The 21,662-nt window shown below is 37.0% G+C and overlaps 2 protein-coding genes across 11 annotated transcripts in view; one reads left to right on the top strand and one right to left on the bottom strand.

Annotated features, from left to right (window-relative positions):
* Positions 1-2,591: 2,591 nt before the first annotated feature.
* Rbm12b (RNA binding motif protein 12B) lies at positions 2,592-17,769 on the bottom strand. Of its 7 annotated transcripts, XM_010619632.3 has the most exons (5): positions 17,670-17,769; positions 14,801-14,945; positions 11,606-11,666; positions 7,784-7,833; positions 2,592-7,212 (listed from the first exon to the last, which is right to left on the bottom strand). In XM_010619632.3, the coding sequence occupies exons 3-5, from the start codon at positions 11,609-11,611 to the stop codon at positions 4,347-4,349; spliced, it is 2,922 nt and encodes a 973-aa protein (XP_010617934.1). In that variant the 5' UTR covers positions 11,612-11,666; positions 14,801-14,945; positions 17,670-17,769; the 3' UTR covers positions 2,592-4,346. The 7 variants fall into 7 exon arrangements, with proteins under 7 accessions (XP_010617934.1, XP_010617936.1, XP_010617940.1 ...); XM_010619634.3 differs by lacking the exon at positions 14,801-14,945; XM_010619638.3 differs by lacking the exons at positions 11,606-11,666; positions 14,801-14,945; positions 17,670-17,769 and adding exons at positions 7,918-8,037; positions 10,708-11,075.
* Positions 17,770-17,865: 96 nt separating this feature from the next.
* Positions 17,866-21,662, top strand: part of Tmem67 (transmembrane protein 67) — a 78,471-nt gene continuing 74,674 nt past the window's right edge. For all 4 annotated transcript variants that reach the window (XR_779301.3, XM_010619629.3, XM_010619627.3 and 1 more), the window contains exons 1-2: positions 17,866-18,121; positions 19,674-19,762. Coding sequence is in view for 3 of the 4 variants with exons in the window: in XM_010619629.3 (XP_010617931.1) it covers positions 17,899-18,121; positions 19,674-19,762 (312 nt within the window). In the remaining variant the exon portion in view is untranslated. The remainder of the gene's footprint in view (positions 18,122-19,673; positions 19,763-21,662) is intronic.

The raw sequence follows: 21,662 nt of genomic DNA, 5'->3' as shown, positions 1-21,662 counted from the left end.
AGTATTACATTTCAACATCCTATTGGTATGCGATTTTATGTAAGTAAGTTCCATTTTTTAAAAAAAGGATAATATATTTCAAAGCATTTCATAATGCACTGAGTTGCAATAAGAATTTAACTAAAAACAGAAGATTTAATAATTTCTTAACTTGACATTAAGACTCCATATTTTCAATATCAGGAAAGGTCTAATTGCATACAAATTCTATTCAATGGAACTTTTAAGACCTTTTTTCTTTCATACTTTTATTAAAAGCTTATTATTTCATTTGATATGTAAATTTACTGTTTTCAAGATGTATTCAAATATCAAGTTTTATAAATATACATAAAGCTTAAATTTTTAAAAAGCCACATTCAACTTGATTCTGGTTTTAAAACAAAAATGCTACATACTATATCACCTATGGTACTGTAACTTGGAAAGGTAGTAATCTTTCTAGATTACTAGAATATTGCCTCATTAATGAACAATAAATCATTAAAAACTAAAAATCTGGCCATAATAAATGTACAGTCACTCTTAATCCTAATCATATTAAACAATTTAGGCAAGAGCTGGGGATTTTAAGTGGTTCCACCACTTGCCTTGCAAGCACAAGGTCCTGAGTTCCATCCTGGACCAATCAGATATAGAAAAGCTGAAGTTTATAGTCATTTGGGATAACTGGAAAAAGCTACTATATTCACAACAGAAAAAGACTTTCTAAAAAGTATTTTTGACTTATCATCCATAGTTCTGTTTTTAACACAGTACTGCTTCCTGAGAAAAGTGCTAATTTTATAAAATATCAAAACTTAAAAACCATAAATAAGCTGCCACTTTAAGAAATGTTTTCATTTTCTCAGTATTTAAATCTGATGTTGAAGTTCAGAAGAAAAAAAAACGAGGCTATAGTATTTCTTTTGCTGCTTACAAAATGTAACTTCTCATAAGCAGCCTCTGTAAAACAGTACCTAATTCATTAAAAAAAAAATCAGTAAATAACTCTGGAATGAAACATGCTTTTCCTAACTCAAAGAAATATCCTAAGATTAAAAAAAAAAACTATCAATAAAAATAATTTCATCAATGTAAAACTTTCATCATTTAGAACAGATTTATTTACTTAAAAGGCCAGATAGTAAATATCCTACACTGTAGCCCAGGAAGGAAAATGAAGATTATTATATGGGTACTTATGTAACCACTTAAAATGTTACATTTTAAAACATGGAAACCATTCTTAGCTTCCCTGCTGGAAACAAACAAACAAAAGCAATTAACCCAACAGGTTACTTAGCCTGTGTATCTAACCACCACTTATCTCCAAAACAGGAATAAAATAAATTAGGATTATCAACATTAAGTGATGGTTCATATTTCAGACCATAAATATAAATTAGTATCTATTAGAACTCAACAAATAATATTTAAAGCAAAGACAGGCAACAGGTATACTGCTTACTAGGTAACAAGAGATACTGCTTTTAATATTCTGCATAAACTGATAGAATTTACTCCTTTCACCTAATTATCGCTTGATTATGGGATTATTTGCCACGCATTATGCAGTATTTTTCAGATACCTTCCAGACAAAAATGTTTGACTTTATGACAAAATGCATCAAGCTAAAGAGCCAGTACACTTTCATATCTGCAAGTAGAAGAAAAACAATTATTTAAGCCATATGGCAAGTACATGAAGATTTAGTACACTTTCTATGTGTTTAAAATTGTGGATACTGGTAAACTGATTGTGAGTGATGGAGGGGAAATGCCCTACAGTGCTGTATTTAACAATTTACACGTTCTACATACTCCCACCGTGGCCAACTTCTCGTCACAGTTGTTGGAAAGAGACATACAAAAATAGCCTCCAACCAGTAAAAGCCAGGTTAATATAATAAAGTTTTTGTGATAGTTAAAAAAATATTAAGTCCTAATATATTGTAGAATAAAATATTCATATCATTTTTAAATCAAAACACAGCTCGTTTACCGTAGATGGCCTCTTATCTATACCACCTCACTCATTTGAGAAGTAATCATCTATCTTAAGTGATACTTTAAGCTTCATCTTACCTTCCTATGTATTGTGTCTTAGAAGTGTTTATATCTTCCATCCATATCTAAAAGTTCAATCAAATGAACCATCTGTGTAATCTTAAAGCAACTATAAATACCTTTTCCTAACTTGCCACTCACTTCAGCACATCCTATATTCTCTAGGACTAGGGTGTATTGTTATTTTTCGTATTTTGTTTATTTTAAAGTTTTTACTCAGCTCAAACTAACTCTGCAGCACCAATTTCTCCCTTACTCTTACCTATTTTTCCTATCTCAATTAAATGTGAAACAATTATATTCCAAAGCTTATCATTCTCCGACCTTAAATTTACTAAAGATCCATAATGAGGTGTTTTTTAGAACCAAATATATACCAGTTTACTCCTACTAGGTAAGCAGTATACTGACTAGAAAATAAACAAAAACAAAAAAATTGAAGTAGGCTTCTTTTAGATTTCACTTAAAAGTTAAGATACTTATTATAGGGCCAGGGATTTAGCTCAGCAGCAGCACACCTGACTTGCAAGCATAAAGTCCTGAGTTCAATTCCCCCTACCAAAAAAAAAAAATTTAAATTTAAAAAATACTTATAGCATTAAGTACCAACAAAGTATTTTACTTCAGCAATCTCCTATTACTAAGTGACTGGAATTACCAAATAATTTCACTTTTAAGCCAGACCTGGTAGTATAAACCTATAACCCAGTACTCTGGGAGGCTGAGACAGAAGGCTAACAAATTTGAGCCCAGCCTAAGCAAATTAGCAAGACACCATTCTCAAAAAGGAAAAAAAAATGGTTTACTCTAACTCAGTGTGAGGAATCTATGAATCAAAGAATTGAGGAAAAATATATGTTCTATGCAAACTACAGACGGCCAAAATCCAATCATGTTGGATATAAAATGAACTCTGAATTCTAAGCCAATATCTAATGTATCCCTGGAGAAACCTTGGCAATATAAAAACTTTTAAAAGTCACCTTTTAACAATGTTTGAGCACCCTTGTTTTACTTCTCTGAATGGTGGATTTTAAAGTGAGAATAAAGGTAAGAAAGTTATCATTTACCCCTGAATATATTTTTAGCATGGTCTTCATTGAAAACACCTTTAATAAAGTGAGGCAGTATTATCAGCATGAACAGGAGAAAGTGGACTTTTAGGAGGCTTGAAATTGCCTCCATAACAACTGTGACTGAAGGCAAGTTGCTTCACTTCTCCAAAACTTCATTATCTCATATGTGAAACAGAAGTTAGTAAGTCCTTCACTGCTTAGCAAACACTGAGATCATACATATGAAGCACTTATAGTGCCTAGCACATAGTGCCTCATAAATGTGAACCATTTATATGACTGAATAAAGAAAATCTAATCCAGTATTTACAGATTTGATGCTAAAATCTCCTAAGAACTTAATCATAAGCATAACAAATTATAAAACTCATGGGTAAACTCCTAGAAAAGCAAACTATATCCACTTGTCACATTCTTCCCAGCATAAGCCTGAGTCTGCCCACACCCATAACTGCATTCTTAAGGTTTTGAAATTTTGCATTACCTGGTTACTAAAATGTTGAAGATTCCATGTAACTATACATTATGATGACAGAATAGTCCCTCCCATTATAAATTTAGTTTAATGTATTGTTGAAAAACTTAATACCCAGCTGCAATTTTTTCTTTTCATACAAATACAAGTTAATTAAGTCTATTCAGTTGCAATTTTTTATTTTTGTAAAATTTTGCAGTTATGAACATGAAAACTAAGAATTTCCTCAGCTTTTTACAAAATTTCAAAAGTTCACAGTCTGTCCATTTTGACTATTTATAATTAACAGATCTTAACACAAGTAATATCTCAGACAAGAGGGCATTAATTCTGCAAGCAGATAGCAATGAAAATGCCAAACCTCAACAATCGGCTCCTGACCATTTTCTTATACAGTTTAAGTAAAAGGTTTTGACTACATAAAGAAATAAAAAGGAATATAAAATGTTTCTTCCCCAAATACAACTCTAACAAGTCTTTGAGGTTTACCCATAACAGAAACAAAAATTAAGGAACTCAGGGAATTAGTTCCCAATGCCTTAATAAAGAAAAATACAGCATATGTAATTTTAAATTAGGGGAAAAATAATGAATGGCCATTTGTAAGCAAAAGAAAACTAAATGCACATTCTATTTACAGTTTTTCTATTCACAAGTCAAAATAAACATTTAAAAATAACACTTTTTAAAAAATGCATTTTACTGCATCAATACTGTGGGATGGTAAGTGAACTTAGAAATGCTCTCTAAAGCAAGATTAGCTTAACCTTCCTCGGACCAACTGGCCTATCGTTAAGATCTTTAATAGCAGCCATAGCTTCGTTATAGTTGATCATAGCAACAATGGCTTCCCCTGTAGGTAAACCTTGCTCATTATACTGTATTGAAACTGAGTCAGGTATGATTCTGTAACCATGAAAGAAATCTAAAATTTCATTTACATTTGCTTTAAATGGAAGATTCATTATCTTAACAGGAGTTACTCTACCTGAACCACAATTTAATTTGGGATCAGGCATAAATCTACCCTCAGGAAAACCTCCCATATTACGCTTTCCAAAATCAAACTTGCCACCTTCTGGGCGACCAAAATTCATGAAAGGACGATGACTCCTAAAATCCTCAGGTGGGCTCCTAAAATCCTCACCAGAAGGTCTCAAATTGTCAGGAAGTCTAGGATCCTCCTCTGGAACTTCTCTAAGGTCTTCTTCCTCAGGGAGCTGCCTAAAGTCCTCATCAGAAGGGCATCTAAAATCTTCTTCCTGGGAGCTCCTGAAGTCCTCATCAGGAGGGTGCCTAAAGTCTTCATCCAGAGGGCCCCTGAAGTCTTCATCTGGCATATGCCTGAAATCATCCTCTCGGGAACGCCTGAAATGCTCCTGGGGCGGTCGCCGGAAGTGCTCCTGGGGTGGCCGTCGGAAATACTCTGGGGGTGGCTGTCTAAAATGTTCAGGAGGGGGCCTTCTGAGGTGTTCTGATGGTGGTCGTCGGAAGTGATCCTGGGGCAGCCGTCTTATATGTTCCATGGGTGACCGCCTGAAATCTTCTTCAGGAGAATGCCTGAAATCCTCCTGGGGGAGCTTCCTGAAGTCCTCCTCCCTAAGGTGCCTGAAGTCATCATCTGGAGGGCACCTGAAGTCCTCCTTCCAAGGGCGCCTGAAATCCTCCTCTGGTGGCCCTCTGAAATCTCCCTCAAGGGACCTCCTGAAGTCCTCCTCAGGGGGCTGCCTAAAATCCTCCTCCGGTGGCCACCTCCAATCATCAAGAGGCCTTCTCCAGTCATCCTCCCGAGGGTGCCTGAAGTCATCTTCAGAAGGCCGTCTGAAGTGCTTCTCCCGAGAGTGCCTAAAGCTCTCTGGGGATCTCCTGAAGTCATCCGAAAGGAATCTGAAGTCCTCTGGAGAGTGCCGGAAGTCTTCTGGAGGGCGTCTATCAGGGTGTCGGAAATATCCCTGGGGATGCTTGAAGTTATCCTGTTGCCTCAAATCCTCTAGCTGATAACTAAAATTTTCAGAAGGGCCAACTGAGTAAACTGATAGATCTTTTGACTCAAACAAATGGGAATGGTCATCTATATCATGTGACTGTGAACGGGCTTGCATTTTCTCAGTAGACATCAAGGGAAAATTTACACCAAATTCCTGTATCTGTGCCTCAGATATAAGTCTCAATAATACCTCTGTTCCTAAGAATCTTCGTCGGTTTAAACGTTCAGCTTTCATGGCCTGTTCTTCTGATTTAAATTTTACCAATGCTTCTCCCAGACCAACTCCTTTGTCATCATAAAGCAGGTAAATGTCATCTTCAGCAAGAGAAAAGTCTGCAAAGAATTTCTGCACTTCAACTTTTGTAACATCAAATGGAAAATTTCTTATATATATGCACAGCTTCTGGCCAGAGTAGCCTTCTTGAGAGTATTTTTGTGAAACATGTCCAGACCTCTCTTTCTCTATTGACCCCAGTCTCTTCTTTTCATAACATTCAATGAACTTCAGCATCTGTTTTTTAGAAACTGGGTCAATATGAACTGGACGATGCTGCAAAATAGTCTTATGGAAACCCAGAGCAGTATTATAGTCTTTCAGAGTCTTGAAAGTCACAAAGGCGTATCTTGTTCTTTTTTCATCTTTATATAAGAACCTAATTTGTTCATTAGTCAGATCAATATCTCTAAAGAAACTTCTTAAATCTCTTTTGCTAACATTTAAGGACAGATTTTTTAAGTGAACATAAAATCCAACAGGGGAACGAGAACGTGTTCTTCTGGGAGATTTTGAATGAGACCGTTTTCGAAAATGTCTATCATTAACTCCTCTTGGAGGAGAATGTCCTTCAGCTCTCATAGAAATTTCACCCTTTTTAACCGCGTCTCCACCAAACTCAATCCACTGTTGTTCTGAGCCCTGCATTACTTCTATAAATCTTGAACCCATAAAACTTCTATGACATTTAAGACCTCCTGAAGCATCAATACATGAAGCAAATTTTACTATGGCATCACCATTATTTCGGCCATCATGATGTTTTAAGAAAATTACTCCATCCACACACAAACCAGAAAAAAAGACACGTACATCATCTTCATTTACTAAGTAAGGCAAACCTCGTAGAAATAAATAAGGATTCTCGGCCTTTGATGGCCTTGTCTTTCTTGGCCTTACATCATCAAGTCCTGTACCATTAGTGTGAAACCCAGCATCTTGGTTAACTGAAGAGCCATATCCAGAATTATTTTCATCTTCTTTCATGGCCTCAATATAATTAGATAGGCTGCCAACCCCTGATGCCCCAGATCCAGGTCGCCCTCTTCCTATACGATCAGTTCGTTTCATGTCTATAGTCTTCTGCATTTCTGCCTTGCTACTAAGAAACAGTTCTACAGATGAATCCTTGATAAACCCTCCTGAGCGACTTATGGCACGTCTTGCATCTTCATCTGTTGCAAAAATAATAAAAGCCTCCCCAATATCCCCTCCAATTATATGCACTCCTCCATCAGGAATAGTCAATCCCGTGAAGAAGTGACGAATATCCACTGGCCCCGCAATAAAAGGAAGCCCCAGTAAACGGATGACTACAGCCATGCTGAGCTCAAACCACAGCAATAATGACCTGCAGACAAAAAGGTACACATAATAGCAAGTCTTATTTTTGAAGTACCATAGCCCAAACTAAGCTTAATAATTATTTGGTTCCTGCTTCCTTCAGCATTTATAAATGAAAACAAGATACAAGTACACAAAAATAGTGATCTTATCTAATTCTTAAAGAAAACAAAGAATAAGCTTTCTCCCATCTAAATATACAAATAAACCAACTACCCTGAAAAACATTTCATATCACCCATTCTATACAATAAGGAACATCAAAAATATCAAATCTTCCTTTGTAAATCTGCCAAATGCTGCTTCACAACAAGACCAAACTACTTTCAGACTCATTTAAAACATGTATCTTACTGAAACATAAATGAGATTAAAGTCTTTTTACCAACCACAATAAAATTTACAAATTTAGAAAAGCCATCTATGGTCAGTATATCATTTCTGTTCATATTAAGTTGCCTATCACTAGTGCATCACTGGCCAGACATAAAGAACAAAAGCCATGAGTACCAGGATATACTAATCCATCTGATTTTTGTCAAGCCTCTGTGAAAAGCCTTAAGCTCTGGATGTCTTACCTTTTCTTTTTATTTCTTGGAGACCTGTTAATTCTGTAAAAGCAACTTAACTGTGGAAAGAAAATGAAATATAATTAATCTTTGAACCCTGTAATTATCTCAATACTCGATTAGGATATTCATTTCAGAATTACCTATCAAAAATGAAGCAACTTAAGATCCACAATTACAGGCATTACAAAATAGTCTTCTTTGATCCAAGAGGAAATCCATTATCCTTCTGCAAAAAGGAAGTACAAAATCCAAGTAGACATCTGCAAAGTATTAAAAAACTTTAAAAGTGCTGAAATGATACTACTCCTTATTGGAAGCAGCACGAAGAAAAGGCCTAGAGGGAAACGTTATGCACTCTGAATACTGTTGTGGTGCATAAATGTATGTATAAATTTATCAAAGCTCATTGAATTCTCTTAAGGTCTATGCATTTTGTTTATGTACAGAACTTTTACATCCTTTTCAAAAGTTTCACGATTAAATATCCACTTAAACACACCAGGTATATATTTAGAAAGACCTTCCAAAACTTCCTTCCTAGAAAATCCATACAGCTAGTTCATATTTACATCCAACTCTTTCCAGTTTCCTCCTTTTCAAAATATAAGACCATATCATATTAACAAAGCAACCATTCAAAATGCCTCAATGAATTAAAAACATCAAAGCTTGAAATTCCAATACATAAAAATTCCAATTTTTAAGCAACAAATCTAAGCCAGTGGCTACCATTTGCATTCAATTTTAAATTCTCAATATTCCCAACACTGAACCAAATTTCATGACTCCAGTACAATTAAGCCAAGTATTACAATACCCCTAAAATCAAATCTCAACACTACTCTTCATCTGATACTTTTAAAACAGTAATTCATCCCAAGCAAACCACAGAATGTTTTAGATAGAGATTCTTATGATGCCAAACTATACTGCACTCAACTGAAGAAATCCAAATAACAACGTAGAGAAGTGCAAATACAGTTAAAATTCGTCAACATGGAACACCGGCATTACCAACATTAACTACAGAAAAATGCAATGTAGTATTTTTTTAAAGAAAACTTCCATTGAAATACTTTCATGGATACTCAAGCTAACAATATGTAAGAAAAGTCCTATAAAATAATTGAGACCTGCCAAAACAATAATTAGTATGTTTTTAATGCTGCAAATAAATGGTGCTTTAGTTCACCATTCACAACTAATACCACAGTTCTACAAAGTGGAGTCTGAAGGCATACTCCTTGAGGTTTGAAGTTTTTCTTTTAGAAAAGGTCCACAGATTAAACTAAAAACTAAACTATCAAAAGCATCAAGTGACATCCAAAAAATATCTGCAAGCTACCCAAAAAAAGTTTAAACTTAATTTTTTCACAAACCAATATCCACACCTAACACTTCAACAAAAACTTTAAGTGGCTCCTGGAATACTCCTGCATCTTAAAACTCACAACTCTCATGTAAACCGTCTTAGCTATTTTTTTAACTTTTCAAATATCTTAGAAAGCAGCATAAGACATATGTTATTTTGTCTATTCTAGGCATTGTTTTAATTTGAAAAGTATTTATCGTTGAGAACATAAGCTCACCTACAGCAAAGCAAAGAGACATTTCAAGGAATAATTTACATGTAATTCAAAAAAATCTCCAGTAACATATTCTCCCTAACATAAAAACTAAGTATCTAAACTAAAAACTATCTTAACTAAGTTTTGTTAACACAAATCTCATGAATTCCAATTCAAGCCATTTTATTTATTTTTTTCTTTTTGAACCAGGGATTGAACTCAAGTCCTTGCACTTGAGAGGCAGGCAGTGGAACCACTGAGAAAGCTATTTAAAAAGGTAAATATAACTAATGCATAAACCTTTTTGCCCTCTAATAGTAATGTATCACTTACCCTCTACAACAACACATCCAGAATAGCTTTAGCTTTCAAAATGAGTAGGTACTTCTATAGTTCCAATATGCTATTTCCTTAAGCAAATTCTTCCAGAATTTCGAATCTTAACACATTATGTTACACAAAAAGCAAAACACAAACACACACAAAAGCAAATCCTGCCACAAAATTTTTCTAGTTTGAATGTATTTTTTGGTGCTATGTAAGTTTAAGAACACAGTGCTCCATTAGAACTATGAAAAAAGGAAGTGGATCCCTAAAAACTCATTTAAGGGTATGCGCATTTAAAATAACTTTGCTGTCCTTATTCAGTGATAATCCCACATTCACCGTCTTAACGAAACAATATGAAATGTGCATATTCTAATCAAGACTGAGAGGAAAACGGGAGACTGAATTTAAGAGTTATCTCAGATTCATTTGTCTTTAATAATTAGCAAGTAAAGTTATTTTCCAGAAACGGTGAGAATCCCTTTACTCTTTGCCTGTGACGTCTTGAAACCCAGTTATGATGAAGCATGTTCAAATTCTAAGTGTGAACTTCCCCTGCAAAAAATAACCTACCCCAGTCCAACATTATTCTTTCGGATGATCTGCCTTTTATAATGTAGATGGATAAAACAAAAACCAAAGGCAAAATGAAGACGAATCCACACGGCACAGGTTTTCCGCTTAAGATCCATCATCGTCGAACAGGAATCGTCCGAAGACATCGATTCTATGGCCCGAAGCCTTTGTCCACACTCCCAAGGGTCAGAGCTTCTTTCTTCTGCGCCAGGCCGAAGTTGCTACGTAGGATCCGATGCTGTCGCCAGACCTTCGGCCAAAATCAGCCTTCAAATTAACCAGAACCGCCCAACCTCCTGCCTCTCTGCAGCGCCGTCCCAAGGGCAAATGCTGCACCTTAATTCGCCATAGGGTCAGCGGGCCCCGAATCTAACTGAATCGCTTTCGCCCCTCTGAAGCCTAAAGATCCGGGCCTCCTGCCGACACTGACTACGATGACATAGCAAAGAAAAACAATACCTATGAAATCCTTCGGGCTCTTCACTGTCAAGATCACGGGGAAGCGCACACACACCACCACAAGGAGGCTGACGGGAGAGGGAGAGTCAAGTGTTTAGCGGGGAAACAGGGCGCCCTAACGGCAGCAGAGACGCCGGAGGCTGAGCGGCCGCCGGCCCCGCCTTTTCCCGTCCTTCCGCCCGGGCCGCCGGCCCCTCCCCACCCCCGACGCCCCGAGGGGAACTGCTCCGCACTCCGCGAGAAACACACACCGCTGCTGCCAAGCCAGACACCAGGCCAGGGGCTGGGTACTCCTCGACCGCAGCACAGTTAGAGCCTTTGGCGAGCCCGGAGGAAGATGGCGCCCACCCACCCCTCCCGTCCGGACAAACGGACGTACAGTTTGTCCGCCCATGCGCTCTCCTAGCGTAACCCACCACTCCCCGCGCTTCGGCCGCGCACGCGCCCGTTCGCCCAGGGGCCGTGGTTAGGAGAAGGGAGGCGGCGCTCTGGATTGGCTGAGCTTCTGCGCGTGCCCAGGTGGTAGCCAACCCGGGAGCCTCGATCTGGAGGTGCGCTTCAAAGGCCCAGTTAGGAGTCAACTGGTTGTTGTAGTTAAAATCTGCAGTAGATAAGTTAAAGTACACAGAACAAACGTTCGCGTTTTTCAGAAGTTGAAGAACGATTTGAAAAAATGAAAATGGATTTCTTTTTCAGTGCTGTAATCACTGTGTGGAGTAAGCATTTTCTGAAAAATTCTTGTAAACTAAAAGCCCCAGGCAAGGTTAAATTTCATTGTCTTCCACGGCAAGGTTAAATTTCATTGTCTTAGATGTTTACCAGGTAGGGTGCCAATACCTAGGAGCTTAATAAATGTATGTTTATCAATCTTACAGGCATTAATAACTTTGTGTATTACCTTCATAAATTTGTGGCTTCAATCTCTGGACTTTTGAAACAAGAGAACACATGGACCAGGCCTGAAAATTGAAAAAGGAAAATCAATTATAGGCATGTGCTGTGATGAGTGCCGCATAGTAGTTAGGGAATAACCTTATATATCCTTTTATTATATACAAGTAAGAAAGCAGTCCACCATGTTAGGCAACACTGCAATTATGCATAGACTCAAAACTCACCAAAAAAAGCAGAAACCACATTTGTGAGATGTTACAGATAAGAGAAAAAAAAGTTTGGAGTCCTCCTTTTATTGTAGGCAGCTAAATTAGAAATATTACAGGCAGTCAACTAGGGCTGGGCCCTTGAAGTCAGAGGAGAAGATAAGAACACAACACAACTGTGGCTGGAGGTGCTTACTCTGAAGGCCAGACTTCAAGATAAAAAGGCTGGACCACACCTACATACTTGCCCTAAAGATAAATAGCAGTAATTGATATTCTAAATAGGCCTCCATCATCTTGGGTGGGGAACTAAAAACTCCATAGCCCATTCCTTTCTGGAAAGTACTCTTGCTGTGTGACTTGCTTCCCCATTTGATCCCCATTTAATCAATATTATCTAAGTGACTATACTCGTAATCTTATTAGTTGACTATAGCTTCATCCCACCTGTACTGCCTCACCTGGTAGATTTGATCTATAAAGCTCCTTTGAGAAACCCAGTCGGTGGGCAACTCACTGTCTGGCCAGATGTCTGTCTCTCCTAGACAGAAGCTATCTTTCTCTCAATAATTCCTACTCTTAACTTCTGCTGTTCCTAGAATTCATTATTCGATTTTAGAGAACACAAACTCTGCATATTGGACATTTAGCAGGTTGGGAGTTATAATATTTCCTTCATGTTATTTGGATTATTTGGAGGTCCATATATCATCCCTATATTGTATGACCTATATCATTTTAACAGCAAAATATTGATTCCTTAATATGACTGTAAGAAGAGAAAGTTTAACAAATGAACAAAAAATAAATAAAAATGCTACCCAGAATTAGGGCCATCTTTTACTCATTTGAGCAAAAAATTAGCCTCTCTGTGCCTCAGTTTTCTTGCCTAAAATGGGAATAATAGTAGTACCCACTTCTTCGGGTTGTGGGAATGTAAATGTTGGTAATGTAAGTATCTGAAACTACAGAATTAGTGATTTGTTTCAGACATCAAGGCAGAAACAACAGATGTTAAATGTGGGTCCTAGATTCCTAGAGTAGGCACGATTTACCTTGCTAATCCACAGGTTGATCCTGGACTTGTATGCTGAGGAACCCGGCCTAAAAAGCTAACATTTATTGAGGATTTACTGTGTGCCACATTTTGTGCATTATTTTAGTCTTATGACTGCTTTTCCTATTTTACAGATAAGGGAAACTGAGGTATAGAAAATTACATAGCTTGCCCAAGGTCACATAAATACTGTAGTACAACATAAACTCTGGAACTGAACCCTTACTCTTTACTTCCAGAAAGAAGATTCTGAACCCAAGGCAGATTCCCTTTAAAAGAACATGCACAGCAATACTCCACAATATCAGTGTTACCAGTATTTATGCACAAGAAGAAACATTAGCAAAGCAAACCTGAGGTCAACTGAAGCTGACTAACACTTTCCTGGTCTGTATATGCCTTCTATATGAAGTCAAATTATCAGCTGTTTGGTAAGCATGGAAAGGGAACAAGTAGTTACCTAATCTCAAAAGGTGATCCTCAGTTAAGGCTATCTGTAGGCATTCTCATCCATTCTAACAAAAATGACAGCTCTGGTGAGCTCTTATTGTGGTACTCATCTGGCCAAAGTATACTCAGCTATTATCCTGTCCCTTAAACAGGATGATAGGCATTACCAGTTACTCAAGACCTCCCTCTTTGTTCTGGGCTGACCATACTCCTGGTCACAGACTTTCTCCACATAGAACAATCCAGTGAATGTCTTTCAAGTCTACTCCCTGCCTTTCTTAGATGACCATACCATTATAATAAAAAAAAAATCAGATCAAGGAAATTTGGATATAACCACATGGTATCCTTGTTATTGAACAGTTTCAGTACATTTAGTGTGTCATCATCAAAATCTGATGAGTCTTGAGAACATAGAGAAAACTGTTTCTGGAAAAGCACAATAGTAGACCCTGAAACTACCACACAGATCTACGGCCATTCTGTGGCTGTCTGAACAAGTCTAATAGCTTCCCAGATGTTTTCACTTAACTGCAGTACTACCCACCCTAGTGAACGCTTTTAGTATCAGACTATTTTTGGCCACCATCCCTAGACTTTCAGCATCAACAAGGACAGCTTACTTTGCTTACTTTGTTTAAGATTTTCTTTAGAAATTTCCATATACTTTCCCCTGGGATACTTTCTAAAGTATAAAGTTCGTATTATTCCCTTGTTTAAAATCTTAAGCTTGAACCCACAGTAGACAAATGTGGGCATTAAAAGCCTTCATTTTTATTCCTTCATGTCTTTCCAACCTTTTCTCCTGTCACTGGCCAGGCATAACCTATACACCAGGGAAACTGAAGTACATGTCACTCACCAATGTGCTCATGCCCCTGGCTTTATCCATATGGACCTGCCTATCTTCTCCTACAATATTTCCCCCTCTGTGACCTTTCTACTGATCTTCCAGTTCTATGGTCTCCACTAGAGAAGTTACCCCAACACATTTTAATGATCTGTTTCTATATCTGCTTCTCTATTACACTGTGAGGTCCCTGAGGGGGAAGCACTCTTCTTTTTGACAAGTCTATGTCATTGGAGTGCTCCGTAAGTGTCTCAAAAGTGACTGAACCCCCACCACACACAAATGAACTACATTCTGAGTAATTAGACCTCTCAATTTCGTTTGAAGATTCTGAACACAGTTGCCATTGGAACAGCTACAGATTTCTGTTCCCAACCTCCTTGTCAAGCATTAGACTTAGAAACTTATTTTCTGCTACAGTTCGCTGTCTTAGTAGGCTATCAAACTTATCTCCTCAAACCGCCATCTCTAACCTAGGCCTTCCCTCTCCCTTCCCCTTACCTGTTCCCCCTCCAAAATAATTTAGAATTAGATGCAAGATAGATTTACTACCCAAGTTTTCATCACCAAATGATTTCCCGTCCAATTATTCACCGTCTTTTCAAAATATCTCCTACAGTTATCCATATTACTTACTAAAACAACTGATCATGTTTCACGTCTCTGCTTTTACTGTGGATTTCTTTATAGCCTCGGTGATCTCTCTTTTCTCTCAGATGCTAAGAATTATTTTTCCCCTGAAAAGGACCTCCTCTCCTTCATCTCAGTCATTGACACCTTCCTAATCAAGACAAAAATCAGTTATTTCTCTTTATTTTTAATCTCTCCTTATTCATCAGTACCTCTTTGCCTACAGACATTATATTACCTCTTATCCTTAAAAAATGTGAACTATTATGCTAATTCACTGCTATTATTTTCCTTTCAAAGCCAAAATTCTCAAAATAGTTTTTATCTGGCACCTGCTTTTTCTCATTACTGCTGTATGATTTTCTTCTACTCCAACCAGTGTAATGAAACTGTACCCTATTTCATATTATCAATTATACATTTCAATCCTTATTTACACTTTTAGTTTTTCATACCAGAGAAACGATGTGGTATTTATACATGTGTGTCCTATTTATTCACTTAAGAATACGGCCTCAGACATTTCTAATCTTGATAAATGAAAATAATTATATTCCCTGTTCATCAGGTTGTTGACAATAATGAAACTGCATGTAAAGACCATGTATACAATACATGGTATAAAGAATTTGCTTTCTTAAGAAAACAGAAGAAACATTTCTGGTTCAGTTTGAGATAGGAATGTTGCTATCTGGTATATGGAAGTCACACTGCAATAAGAAAGAAGAGCCATAAGAACTGCAGAGATAACTACCTAGTATCACTGAAGAAACATCAACAGCCTCCAGGTTTATGTTTGTTTTTGTTTGAACTTATGAACTGGCTTAAACTACCTGCACTTTGGTTACTTACACACACACACACACACACACACACACACACACACACCCTCTGATACTGTCTCAAATGTATGCTTAAAAGCTTTAACTAACATTCTTTTCTGCTATCTTGGTAGGCAGTTTACACAAATGAACCTACAGTTATCTCAAATTTAAACATATTTGTTTGTTTCTAGTCTTTCTACTGTAGATAAAAGTCTCCAGCTCCTGGGGCCACTTTTTGTAAGATGTGGTGTCCAAAGACCTCAGACAATTAAAATTTCATAGTATATGACTTGTAATGCACTGAAAAGTACACTTGTAGAACATGTCAAAATTCTTCTATTTCTATTGATATAAAAGAACCACTTACTGCAGTGAAAAATGACTAGTTTTGAAGTTGGCCAGAATAAGATAAATTTAGTTACAAAACTTCCTAAAGTTTATTTTTTATATTCTCTTATTTTTCTAAATAAGGTATAATACTTTCTCAAAACGTTGTTATGAAGAGTTAAGGCTAACGTTGCCAAGCACCTAGTACAGTAAAGAGTGTGGGAGGGACACACACACACACACACATACATAAATGTGTGCTCTTTCTAATTGCTTAATAACATAGTAAGCAGTAAGTAAATATCCTGATCCTTGCCACAGAGTGTATAGTAGTACAACATTTCATCAAGAAAGACTACAGTTATATGGTCATATATTTTTTAATCCATAAAGATAAATTATTTCTTTTAAATTTCCACTCAACAACACATTACTCAAAAACATTTTTTAGAATTTCTCTTTTAAGAATAACTTTCAGAAAATACACTTGTTGTATCATAGATACTAGTGATTGGACCAGTGTTGGTCTTTTGAGGAAGGCCTAATGGTGGCTAAAGTTAAATTATTTTTCTTTTTCTTTTTTTTTTTGAGACAGGGTCTCACTATGTAGTCAAGACTGACCTGGAACTCACTATGTAGTCCAGGCTGGTCTCGAACTCACAGCGATCCTCCTGCCTCAGCCTCCCTAGTGCTAGGATTACAGGCATGCCCCACCACACCCAGTGCTAAAGTTAAATTTATCCAACTTCCTTAGATGCACTTTCCAGATGCATTGAGAATATACACTCCTTAACAGAGAAAAATCACATTATTACAAAATTTGCACTTTTTAAAGACAGCAAAAAGCCTTTTCAAGTTACTCCTGATAAATAAGGTAGCTTAAAAAATATAACAGGTGATTTCACGGGGAAGAAAGAGAAAAAATGTGATGGCTGCAGAACAAAATTAAAACAAAGTAAGACTTAAACATTGTTTTCTTTTTGTGTCCATTAACTGGCTATGAATGTAATTCTAAAACATGTTGGAGCTAACAGTCTCCAAGGATGTCTACTTGAAAAACAATATCTATGTATGTGTAAATTTGATTTTAAAACAATCGAGGTGATCTTATTTTATATACATAATTTATAATTTTCTATGCTCAAAACAATGAAAGTTAAAAAAAAGGAAAATGTTTTCATTTTTCCAGTTCTTGACCCATGGTAATCCTCCACCATTACATATTCTAAATCTATGGAGGTCTGTTTGTTTTGCTGTACCGGGGATTGGATCCAGGGCTCGGGCATGCTAGGCAATCTCTACCACTGAGCGTTCCCCTAGCCTTCAAAGTGCTTTTTTGAAAATTTGTAAAATATATGACATTTCTTCTATGACGTGAAAACTAAACTGGATAAATTCTGATGTAATTATTTAAGTATCATGAAACCACACACACACACACACACACACACACACACACACACAGTTTGGGATTTTGTTTGTTTTTTGGAGACAGGGTCTCGCTATGTAGTTCACTATATCCCCCAGGCCGGCCTCAAACTCACAGCGATACTCCTGCTTCAGCCTTCCTAGTGCTAGGATACAGAAGTGAACCATCACTCCAGGCGAAAAAATACCTTTAATGTTATATATTGTATATTTTCTTTGGTGTGATATTGCTTCCAGCCCCTCCCCATTGATTTCACGTCCTAGTAAGACTGAATCACAGAGCTTTAAAAATATACCTTTTAAACAGCCGTTTGACTCCAACGTTTTCCTTGCTCTGCCAGTGACCGTGAACCTTTTAGATAGTTCAATGGCAACAAACCAGCCACCTTCCCGCGGGTTTGGTAACCTAGCAACTAGGGCGTGCTGGCAAGGATTTCTGGAACCCGTGTTGTCCAATCAGCTCAGCGGAGTTACCGCAGAGGCTGACGGGGCAGTGGAGACTGCGCAGTCTCGGGTCTCAGCACCATGGAAACGCTTGCTGGGCCTGGGGCGACAATGGCGGCTTGGTCTGTTTTAACTGCTAGGGCTCTGACTACTTTCCTCATGTTGGTCCTCCCTCGCGTCTCACAGGCTCCGACTTTCTCCTTTCCTTTCCAGCAGCCAGAGACATGCAGCCACAACCAGTACTTCGATATCTCGGCGCTGTCCTGTGTCTCGTGTAGAGCCAACCAGAAGCAGGATGCTCGAGGTGAGACGGGTGCAAACGTAAGACTCCCACCTTGGTTACCCCCAGGCCTCGACCTTTTCGTTTATAGAAGGAATGCTTCAGGAAACGTAGCCGGCGAACTCACTATTTCCTGGGAGGACTCCAGCTTACCCACAAAAGTGGTCGGGGAACCCGAAGTCCCTACCCTGCTTGCCTACGCCGGCGATGAGGGTCATTTCCCCAGTCCTGATATACGGGAGAAGTCTGTAAAGCAGCACTTAGAAAGCTGCCTATCAAAGGTAGAAAATAAATAGAAAGAAAGTAATCTGAGGTAGAGAGGTGCAGATGACAGGAAAGATTAAAGGGAAGTGCGAATTAATGCTTGTGAACGTTGACAGCTCTTTATCTTGCTTTTTCCCATCCCAGAAATTTAGAGCTGGGAGAGGCCTTAATTAAGCATAATCAGAGCCATCTTTTCACTCTTCTAAGAGAATTGAATCCCAGAAAAGCCTGTGAAATCTGTGTCACCTAAAATGGGACTGGGAGATCTCTTGTCTCCCACCCCCGCTTCGTCTCTACCTCTGTATCTCCAGTGTAGTTAATAGAATTCTTAGAACCTATCCCATTTCTTTTTAAAGTCTTTAGATTAAACTTAATTCACCCCCTAAAATGTGCAATGAACTACTCAGAATAAATTTTGCCTGTATATTGAAGTCTAAGGTTTTTAAAGTCTCAATCATCCAGCAGTGGTGGCGAACCTACTACACATGCATGCTGCAGTGGGCTGTTCATAGCATTGAAAGCTCTAACAGGTTCGCCATCACAGTATTAATTTTCTGCCACCTTCCGCCTGATTTATCCTCATTTAAGTCACTAAGACAGATCAGATTGTTTGGGTAAAGAAATGTGAGAAAGCATTTCAAGCTCTAAAATGTAAGATACTAGTATAACAATTATGAATCTAGATATTATATGTATTGTACTATACAGATTGCTATGGATGTACTACACAGAGACTGCTGTACTTGCTTTACAGCCAGTTCAGTAGTAATTATCTGAAAAGATTTACTGGCTTTCCAAATAGAAAACAGTGATTTATTTTCTAATAAAGTTTTGGCAATTTTTTTGGCAATTTTTAATTCACTGAATGTTCATATATGACTTAGCCACACAGAAATACAAAATTTCCTATAGCAGTTAATAGTTTTAAGAGTTCAGTAGTTTGATAATTTAGTCATACATGAAATTAAAATAGCACCAGCGTAATCCAATCTGTGTGCCAGACTCAGGGAAACTTTTATGTGTAATAAATAATTCAGAACTCACACTAATCCTTTGAGGTAGGTACTGTTATTTTTTTCTGTTTCACTGATGAAGCAGCTAAGGCACATAGTTCAATAACTAGCTCAGTGTCACTCAGCTTAGTAGGAAAACTAATATTGGAACCCAAGGGTACAGTTCTGGATTTGAACCCAGACAGAACTAGTTCCTGCATTTTGTTATTAACCACTATACAATACTGCTTCTGAAAATCTTAAGATTGGCTGTCTTGGAGTTCTTTTATTTATCAAGGACAAAATTTGCTCCTTTTTAGGAACTTCATGTGTGTGCTTACCAGGATTTCAGATGATTTCTAATAATGGAGGACCTGACATTATTTGTAAAAAGTGTCCAGAAAACATGGTATGGAGATCTTATTTAAAATCATTTTTCTGTAAAAAATAATGAATTAAATCTCTTTATTTTTGAAGCTTCAATATAATATTTAATCTAATTTTCCACACAAACTTTAAAATTATTAAATTAACTTTAGTTTTAGTTTACTAAAGTAAATTTTGGGAGATTGATAAAATTTTATGCAAAATTCCATATGGAAAAAAACTTTTTTTTTTTTTGATTTTTGAGACAGGGTCTCACTATGTAGTTGAGACTGATCTGGAACTCACTATGTAGCCCAGGCTGGTCTCAAACTCACAGCGATCCTCCTGCCTCAGCCTCCCAAGTGCTGGGATTACAGGCGTGTGCCACCACGCCCAGCTGGAAAAAAAACTAAATCTGATTTTAAGAAAACTACAGGATGCGAGGGCGATCTGGCTGTGACATCTGTCACCCCACTGATCACCAGGGTTGATTTGGCTGATCTGTCTGGATAGGCGGTTGTCCCCTTCCTCCCTCACCGCTTCAAGTATGTCCCTCCTGAAGCTGCGTGGTGGGTCAAAGAGGATACAGAAGGACCATTTCCTTTTCAAGGGTATATGAGTAGCTGCGCTCCCCTACTAGAACCTCCAAACAAGCTCTCAAGAAAACTACAAATCTGTGAAAATTTGTATTTTTATTTTTCCTCACAGACTAACTCAGTTATAAAGAAAGATGAATAATGTACAGAGCAGTTGAAGATATATATATATATATATATATATATATATATATGTATGTATGTATGTATATATCCTTTGGTACAGATTGTATTGAGTGTCTTATACCTACTATATGAATAGTAGGTTATATGGTGGTCTAGGTTCATAATGATTTTTAAGGTGAAATACATTCATGTAAGCTGAGCATAGCCGTATGAGCATGGCCATAATTCCAGCATTTAGGAGGCTGAGACAGGAGGATTCCTGTGAGTTGAAAGCCAGCCTGGGCTACATAATGAGTTCAAGGCCAACCTGAACTACAAAGTGAGACTCTATCTCAAAACAAAACAAAAAAAAGTTCATATAATGCCAATTGGATCAATAAATAGTTTAATAATGTCTGGCTCTTTTGTTAGTCATTTTGATACATCATTTTTGGGAAATAAATTAATAGTTGCTATGTCAAATCTCAATTTGTAGAAATACATTTTTCTGTCATTTTAGATAATTAGGAGTCTTTCATGACAGTTCGATTTTAATAATAATATTCCTTCTCAGTGTCATATTTTTAAAAAAATGAAATCTGGGAGTTGAATATAAAATTCCCAGATGTCCTAATTTCAAGCTATTTTATTTATTTATTTATGATTATCATTTTGATATTTGCGTTATATTGGAATTATTGGTAGTAGCTGAATCACTGAGGACAAAAAGCTAATAAAAAATGGTGACAGGGTGGACTTTTCAGTGACATTATTTAAGTTGATTTAGTTTTTAAGTAATCCTTTATAAGACTAATGCCATTTTAAGAGCATTTCTTCGTAAGGCTACTCTTATCAATCAAAATTTAAGATAATTTGTGGCATTAGTCTGTTTTTGTCATTGTTCTCTATTAGTTTTGGTCACATATATTTATAATTACTATATTATTGTTCCTGTTTTTCCTAAACCGTATAATAAGCTCAATTTTTAATGAGGTGGAAGTTTGCCAAAAACCTTTACTAGTACAAATTATTAATGAATAAAAGGAACTGTTCTCACAATATTTGAAAATTAATGTGTAATTTACATACCATGATAATTTACCTATTTTGAGTCAGAATTTTTAAAGCTAATGTACTTCAATTTTTTTTGTACTTCAATTTTTAAAAAATTAGAGTAACTATTTTAGAACATACAAGCCTAAACTATTAAGTGACTCCATTGATTCAATCCTGCTAAATATC

Source organism: Fukomys damarensis, unplaced genomic scaffold (genome assembly GCF_012274545.1).
Source record: "Fukomys damarensis isolate Sample0158 unplaced genomic scaffold, DMR_v1.0_HiC HiC_scaffold_5, whole genome shotgun sequence".
Classification (NCBI taxonomy): domain Eukaryota; kingdom Metazoa; phylum Chordata; class Mammalia; order Rodentia; family Bathyergidae; genus Fukomys; species Fukomys damarensis.
The sequence above is the reverse complement of the archived record's forward strand: the minus strand, read 5'-3'. Positions and strand labels throughout refer to the sequence as shown.